Source organism: Myotis davidii, unplaced genomic scaffold (genome assembly GCF_000327345.1).
Source record: "Myotis davidii unplaced genomic scaffold, ASM32734v1 scaffold1947, whole genome shotgun sequence".
In the NCBI taxonomy this organism is placed as follows: Eukaryota; Metazoa; Chordata; class Mammalia; order Chiroptera; family Vespertilionidae; genus Myotis; species Myotis davidii.
The window spans coordinates 314,486-323,442 of NW_006297822.1; the positions used below are offsets into that span (position 1 = coordinate 314,486).

The window sequence follows — 8,957 nt, forward strand, 5'->3', positions numbered from 1 at the left end:
CCTGAAGCAAGCAAGCCTCATGTTAGTTTCAAGCTGCCTGGCTGCCAGCTGCCATCTTGGCTGGCAGTTAATTTGCATATCGCCCTGATTAGCCAATGGGAAGGGTAGCGGTCGTACACTAATTACCATGTTTCTCTTTTATTAGATAGGATTAACATTGACAGTCCAGTAAAATGAAAATCATAGTAATTATCAATAATTATAGTCAATAAAATGCTTTGTTCATTTTTAAGTAGACTTTGAATTGGGAAAGGCCTCATTTAAAATAGCAAAATCGTAAGATTTCCTTTTCAGAGTTTAAGATTCATATTTTATATAACTTGGAATCTAGCCAAATAGTCCTGATTTTTCTGGCAGTGTTCTAGATAATAGGTATATGGTACGGAGCTTCACAACTGTGGTGCCTTAAACCAACTGTGGAAATGATTGTTCAGAAATTTATAATAGTTGAAATTATATTTGAGCACTATTTCTATACCTCTTTCTATCAATTTTCTAAATTCAATAATTATTTTCACTTACACAATTTTATGCCTTGCCAGAGCTTTGTTGACTATATCAATCACCCCATTTAGTCTGGTTGTTAATGACAAGTTTTGGAGTTTGTTTTTAATCATAGTGAGGGTCTTTGCTTTGTCTGAGAATGTAGAATATTACATTTGATTTTTTTTTAATTTGCTCTTATATTTCACGATTATTTTTTTTTTACTAATGTAGAAGGTATGTATGATTTTTATCTTTATTACTGGCTACTGTGTATTTCTAAATAGAACATTATTTTGTTAATTTGCTCAACTACTCCTTGTCATAGATTATTTGTTCTTAATAAGAGCAACTGCCTGAGTTATAAAGTAATTTCATAATGAATTATTTGTTTTTATAAAGTAAAATGTGTACATGAATGTGTGTGTGCACATGGATGCAAAATAGATTCCTAGGTTTAACCTCTGAAAGGATTCTGATACCAAGTTTCAAAATGTCAGACCTATTATTCTTTGTGAAATAATGGAGTTCTTTCATTGGGATCTCCCAAGCAATTTGTAGGAATGAATTTGCTTGGGTTTTTGTTTGCTTGCCTGTTTTCTTTTGGTGAGAAAGTTCTGTTGTTTTTTGTAAAGGTCCTTAGAGTCTAAATATGAGTGTTTCTAGAAAGCTTTCATCTTAAGAATATGACATTTTTGGTTTAAAGTATTATTTAATGTTTTTTATGTTTTGCAATTTATATTTCTCTCTAGATAACAAGAATACTATTTCTTCGTGTAAAAATATTCCTGTTCTTTAACTTTTTACAGATCCATTAGATGTGATAGATGTGGATTGGTCTGGTCTTATGCCAAAGCATCCAAAAGAACCACGAGAGCCTGGGGCTGCACTCTTAAAATTTACACCTGGAGCTGTTATGCTGAGAGTTGGGATTTCTAAAAAGCTGGCAGGTTCTGAACTCTTTACTAAAGTCAAAGAAACTTGTCAGAGACTCTTAGAAAAACCCAAAGGTAATTCGATTGTACATTGTGTGTTATAAATACTAAGATGCCTTTGAAAGGATTATGTTCTGTTCTTATGTAATACAAATAATATTGTAATATTGGATTTATCTTTTTTTTTTTTTGAGAAACCACTTATTCATCATTTAATTCTCATGGAGAGAATTTCTTTTTTAAAATTTATTTTGAGAAAAAGTTATGCTCATAGAAAAGTTGTGAAAATAGCATAATTATCTTTCTGTATCAAAATTACTTTGAACAAAGTACTCAATTGTTTCACCAGGGCTAAATGAAGCAGAACCTAGGGAAATAGACTAGATATTTCCATATCTAAGCAAAATGGATGTCTTGGCAGCCCTTTTTCCTGCGAAATGGGGAATTCTACCCAAATACAGTTGTGTAGGCTGAACCTTTAAAAAAGTTGTTAAAATCTGGGTCTCTAGGCCAAATGATCTGGATTCCAATAGACATACCCCTTACTAGCTATTATTTAATCTCTCTGTGTTAGTGTCACCATCTTAAGCTGGGAACAATGACACCACCAACTTCATATGATTGTTAGGAGGAACATATGAGTTATTACAAGTAAAATACAACAGTTTCTGATGTGTTGTAACACTCAGTAAATATTAACTGCTACTCTTTAATTTGAAACTATTTTATCACATTGATTTTAGACCTTATCAAGACAAAAATGAGGAGGGCGTGTGGAAAGGAGGTAAAAGATGAAAGTAACATTATTTACTTTTATATAATGTTCATGAGAGTAAAAATGTTTAGTTAAAAGAATTAAGCTTTTTATTATTAAAAAATTCTTTTAAGAGTTTCATGAATCCATGCCCTTTCAGCTGCTAACAATCAGTAAAACTCTTGATTTTAATATTTTTCAGTAAACATAGAATGTATGTATATGAAACATTTAAATTATAATTGTGAATGTGTATAGCCTGACAGGTGACCAAAGTCTTAGGTTATTGCTCTACTCTTTCTACCGATTTTGGTTGCTCTGTGATCTTAAGCAAGTAACTCCTGTGTGCATAAAATGTTGAAATGAAACCTCTAAGGTCTTATCCACCTTTGACTCCTGTGACTTTTGCAAATGGCATTTCAAGTTAAAATCTAGTTTAATTTTGCTAATTATAATATACAGTTTAACCCTGGCTTACTCTCAATAATGAAAATACACACTGTAGAGAGGGATTTCACTGTTCTTTACCAGTCCTATATTTTGCTATGATTGCTTTGCTAGAGAACTGACATAGGATGCTGAATATAAGTTTTCTAAGAAATAGAACTTAGTTTTGTTTACTGCTCTATCCAGTGTCTAATGATATGTTCTTACTAATTATGCCATTGCTTAGAAAACTACCTGACACATAGTAGGTATTCAGTAAATATTTGTGAAAGAATTGATACCAATTTTTCTATTTTACTGGGTCTATTTCAGTGCCCCAATCCCCACATTGCATATGTAATTTTGTTGTTAATCCTCACCCGAGCATATTCCATTGATTTATTTTTTTAGAGAGTGGAAGGGAGGGAGAGAGGCAGAAAGAGAAACATCGATGTGAGAGAGTCACATCTATTGGTTGCCTCCCACACATGCCCCGACCAGGGCCAGGGATTGAGCCTGCAACCTAGGTAGGTGGTGACCTTGGCCAGAATCAAACCCAAGACCCTTCAGTCTGTAGGCCAACACTCTAATCACTGAGCAAACGGGCTAGGACACCATATGCAATTTTTTTAAATATATTTGTATTGATTTCAGAGAGAAAGGGAATGAGGGAGGGAGAGAGAGGAAAAGGGAGAGGGACAGGGGGGAAGAGAGAGAGAGAGAGAGAGAGAGAGAAAGAGAGAGAGAGAGAGAGAGAGAAAGAAACAGAAACATCAATGATGAGAATCATTGATCAGCTGCCTCCTGCATGCCCCCTCACTGGGGATTGAACCCAAAACGTGGGCATGTGCCCTGACCAGGAATCAAATCCTGACCTCCTGGTTCATAGGTCGATGCTCAACCACTGAGCCAGCTGGGCAGCACCATGTGTAACTTATAAAAATATTCCAGGAACCTTAAATTCTTAAAGTATAAAACTTATTGTATGCACAGTTAACTGTTGAGCAACACGGGTTTGAACTGTGTGGGTCCACTTATATGTGGATTTTTCAATATACATACAGTCACCTCGGGTGAAAAAGCAGTATTTTTGATCCACAGTTAGGAATCCATGGATGCATTGTTCTATGCCATTTTATATAAGGGACTTGAGCATCTCTGGGTTTTGGTACCTGTGTGGGATCCTGGAACCAATTCCCCTGTGGATTCCAAGGAACAACTGAGTTTTGGGGGAGTCAAAGTTACAGGCAGATTTTTTACTGTGCAGCGGGTTGGCACTCCCCGCCCCCAGCTCCCACCTTGTTCAAGGGTCAACAATATACTAACATTTAAATTGCTTTTTTCTAGGTTTTCGCATTGTAGTATGATTAAATTCTTTTGAGTTGCACTTTTCCAGTTACTTTGTTTCCTTTGTTCTGCTTGTACTTAAGTATGTGTTTAATCAGTCTAGGGATGTTTACAAGTATGTGTTAAGAATTCCTATACAAAGAAATTTGTCTTGAGCAATATTCAAGGATGGCATGGGTCTCCTTGCAAATTCTTCTATAATGGAATGGTAGTTAATGGGTTTTTTGTTGTTTTTTTAATGGTATACATATGTGACTGTCATTGTTTGGCTCAGACATTTGTATCTCAGAATCACCTCAGGAACTGCCTTCTTTGCCTATAAGGTATCCTGGTCCAGCTGTGGAAGCTTTTCTTATATTATATACCCATTGACTATGTATATAACTTATTTGCTAAGTATATTGTCTGAGATTAGGTTTTTGTTAATTATCTAATCTCACTGTGCTTTACAGTTCAGAAAATGAGAATGAAATATTTAATGCTGTTTCAATCAAAGGTGTCAGTTTTATTTTTACTTATGTGCTATTTACTGCTTTTCTTTGTGGGCTCTAACATTAACCTATTGGATCATCTTGTTATAGAAGCAGTACCTGGTACCTGTGGCACTCTTGGCCAATTCTTAGAATGCTAGCCTGGTTTTTTAAGAGGTCACAGACTGTAGTCATATTATTACATTTGAATCTTGTTACAGTAATGTCCTGAAACCTAGAACTTTAAGTACTTGTTGATGGTGTGCAATATTCTGAGTTTTACTTCATTAATTCTTAACTTGATCTTTTCTTCCCAGTTAATAGTTGTAATCAGTGTCTTAAATTCTCGCTTCCGAGTCTGCTTTTCTTGTACCTTAAACTTAAAGCACTGTCAGAAAGTTTATTTTTGTTTCAGACTAGCAACAAAACTACATACTGAATAACTTTCACAGAGAATATATCGCCTTTAATGTAAAATAATTTTTATCAATGTTGGTAACTTTGATGAAGTACAGACTGTGAAATATTCATCTAAGCAGTATTACTTTTATATTTTAGGAAAACTTAATGTGTGTTTTTGGTTTTTGAAAGATGCAGACAATCTTTTTGAACATGAATTGGGAGCTCTCAATATGGCTGCATTACTACGAAAAGAAGAAAGAGCAAGTCTTCTTAGTAATCTTGGACCATGTTGTAAAGCATTATGCTTCAGACGGGATTCTGCAATCCGAAAGCAGCTTGTTAAAAATGAGAAGGTATTATAGTTTTGGTACAAATGCAAAGTGTTTGTTGAGTATTATGAATTACATACTTTTCATTTGTTTGCTTTAAATATTTTTCATTTCATTGTGAAAAGTTTTTTTAGATAATTAAACATACTAGAAATTTATTTAAATGGAGGGTTAAGGAAAAATATTCCCCAGAATATGGTGAGAATATTTATAGAATTTATGAGAGTGTATCAAGTTGAAAGAGAGGGAAATAAATACAAGTGATTATATGTAAGCATTTACTTGAGAAGAATAAAGGGAATTGAAATATGAGAGAAATAGAAATTAGTTTAGATTGAGAAGGGATCTGATCATTAGAAATTGAAAACGTTTTAGACTTTTTGAAGCTAAGAAACTGGGATTTTAATTTGGGAATGTGATTTGGTGGGCATGGGTAATGTGACAAAAGAGAGTTTGTCCTAAAAATTTAGATAAGCATTTAATTTGTTAACTTTTTACTTGGAAACATTAAGGAAAACATTGCTAAATAAAGGATACTTCATTAAAGAAAAATACTCAGATTTGTGGAGGACATTAAATTTATGAGAAAGAGAGGGATGAACTCATCTCTAAAGATTAAAATGGAAACAGATATAAGGAATAGGAAAATTTTAAAGTCTTCTCAGCTTAACGACCTGACTGAAAATTACTTTCGACAGAGTTGCTACAATCATTCTGTCCTTTGTACTCCCATTTCAGTATGTACCTAGTAGTCTCTATTCCGTTGCTTAAGTACTCATTCTCCTTGCAGCCTTCCTCAACTAGAAATTTCTCTGAGAGAATCAAGTGCTAGGGCCCTAAACCTGTATATACTGAATCAACTTTTTTCTTTCTTTTTTTAATTCTTACCCAAGGATATTTTTTCCATTGATTTTTTAAAAAATATATTTTTTTGATTTCAGAAAGGGAGAGTGGGGGAGAGAGAGAGAGAGAAACATCAGTGATGAGAGAGAATCATTGATTGGCTGCCTTCTGCATGCCCCACACTGGGGATCAAACCAGCAACCTGGCATATGCCCTGACTGGGAATCAAACTGTGACCTCCTGGTTCATAGGTCAATGCTAAACCACTGAGCCATGCCAGCTGGACTCCATTGATTTTTAAAGAGAGTGGAAGAGAGAGGGAGAGACAGAGAGAGAAACATCAATGTGAGAAAGATACATTGATTGAAAGAAACAATAATACCTGCACATGCCCCAACCGGGGTGGTGATGAGCTTACAACAGAGGTGTGCACTTGACCTCAATCAGATCTGCGACCCTTTAGTTTGTGGGCCAACGCTCTAACCACTGAGCAACTGGCTAGGGCTGAATCAACATCTTATGCATCTAAAATGGTAATAGTTATATCATCCCTGGTATTTAAATAAAATATAATCACGCAAATTATTTTTTGTTTATGTTTAGTTCATGTAAGGAACCCCACTTGAGAAAGACTCTATGGATTTTAATCTAATCAGAATTGTGTATCTTTTTATTTATTTACTAGAGGCCCGGTGCACAAAAATTTGTGCACTCAGGGGGTCCCTCAGCCTGAAATGTGCCCTCTCGCAGTCTGGGACCACTTGGGGGATGACCACCTGCTGGCTTAGGCCCGCTCCCCGGGGGGGGGATTGGGCCTAAGCTGGCAGTCAGACATCCCTCTGGTAGCCCAGGAGCCCTTGGGGGATGTCCACTTGCCAGCAGGGAGCAGGCCTAAACTGGAGTTGGACATCCTTAGTGCTGCTGAGGAGGCGGGAGAGGCTCACACCACCACCGCTGTACTGGCAGCCGTCAGCCTGGCTTGTGGCTGAGCAGAGATCCCCCTGTGGGAGCACACTGACCACCAGTGCGCAGCTCCTGCATTGAGCGCCTTCCCCCTGGTGGTCAGTGTGTCATAGTAACCAGTCATTCCCAGTCGTTCTGCTCTTAGGGTCAATTTGCATATTACCCTTTTATTATATAGGATTATTTTATTCTCACCTGAGGGTATGTTTTTATTAGAGAGAGAGAGACAGAGACTGAGAGAGGGAGAGAGACATCAATTGGTTGAAGCCCATATGTGCCCCAGCCAAGGATCAAATTCACAACCTAGATATATGCCCTAACCTGGAATTGAACTTGCAAACCTCTTTTGGTATATGGGTGACACTCCAACCAACTGAGCCACCTGGCCAGGGCCTGCCCGTTTTTATTAAAAAATATTATGTAACATTCCCTGTTTCCTCCTCTAATATGCCATAATGGCTTCAAAAATTTTGATAACCAAAAATGCCCCTGAAAAATTCTTGAGAACCATTGCTCAGAATCTTGTAGTCCTTCATACGGGGCACAGGCCATTGACTATGAAAGAAAAGTACAGAATAGGAGGTAAGGGGTACCAAGTGACAAAAAGAAAGTAGAAAACCATTGACCCCTCCCCCGTAAATTGGCATGATTATATTTAGGAGAATGATTTTTAAAGTATCTAAATTACAGTTCATAGCAGAAAACATAGGTGAAGGGTACTAAAAGAACTCTTAGCTGCATAGTAGTATTAAAAGAATGTACAGAACCTGTATCAAGCAAAAAGGAAATAATACCAGAAATCAATAAAATTCATACTGGAAAAACATAAGAGAACGTTCATGAAACCAAAAGCTGATTCTTTGAAGAGATGAATAAAATTGACAATCCCCTCCCCATACTGATAATGTGAAAAATAAAATACAAATTATCAATATCAATGAAAGAGGGAATACCACTGCAAATCTCACAAATATTAAAAGGATCACACAGTACTGTAAACAACTCTATGCGCATAAATTTAACAATTTAGAAGAAAAGAATCAGTTCCTCTGAAAGCTACAAACTATCAAAACTTATTCAAGAAGTGATAGATAGGAGAAACCAAGATAGCAGCATAGGTAAACACCTGAAATTGCTGCCTCACACAACAACTTCAAAACTACAACTAAAGACAAAACAGACATCACCCAGAACCAAAGGAAGGCTGGCTAAGTGGAAATTCTACAACTAGAAGGAAAGAGAAAAGCACACTGAGACTCAGGAGGTGCGGAAGTAAAGTGCAGAGGTATGGAGGCGCACGTGGAAAGGGCTGGCAACAGAGGATGCTGGTGTCTTTTTCCATCAGGAGGGAGTCTCAAGCTCCCAAAGGCCCTGACTCCAATTCCAGGCGAGTCTCTGGGGACCCAGACTCATAAAGGGGAGAAACTGTACTGTCTGGCCTCAATCAGAACTCGAGGGTGGCTTTCTCTCAGACTGCTTGCAGCGATTACCTCGGGACACTGAGACGCAGGGTCTCTTAGGGTAGGAATGAGGAGAAGCCATAGCTGCTTCCTCCACCCTGTTGATTCCCTGAGACCCCACTCCACCCAAGCTGTGTGCAGAGGCTTTTGCATATGAATGGCCTGGCCCTTTGCAATCTAAAATTACCTAACAAACTGCAGCTGGGTCAGAGAGACCCAGAACATCCAAAAGAAGGCTCAAGGCCCCACAGCAGCTTGTATTGCTTCACAGCTGGGCCTCATCTAGGCACCTCCAAACCCCAAACAAAGAAGAGGAATCTGCAGATCTCTCCATAGCTCCTGCTGGGTAGCCTCAGACAGATGCTAAATTAGCACCTCCTGAGATCCAAGAGCCAGTGTACCCAGTGGTCAGAGGGGGACCGTCCAGACCACAACTCCTCAGATCCATAAGGGACACACTCAGGGTGCAGTCTCAGTGAGCATCAAAGCCCCACTGAAGCAAGTCGCGCCCCAGAAGGGTGTCTCCAGCACAGAAGTTCTCCCAC

General features: G+C 37.7%; 1 protein-coding gene across 1 annotated transcript in view; it reads left to right on the forward strand.

The window, feature by feature from the left end:
• ZC3H13 (zinc finger CCCH-type containing 13) overlaps positions 1 to 8,957 on the forward strand; it is a 138,367-nt gene that overhangs the window by 121,536 nt on the left and 7,874 nt on the right. The window contains 2 exon segments of the mRNA XM_006773664.2: positions 1,293 to 1,493; positions 5,007 to 5,170. Of these exon segments, the coding sequence (XP_006773727.2) occupies positions 1,293 to 1,493; positions 5,007 to 5,170 (365 nt within the window).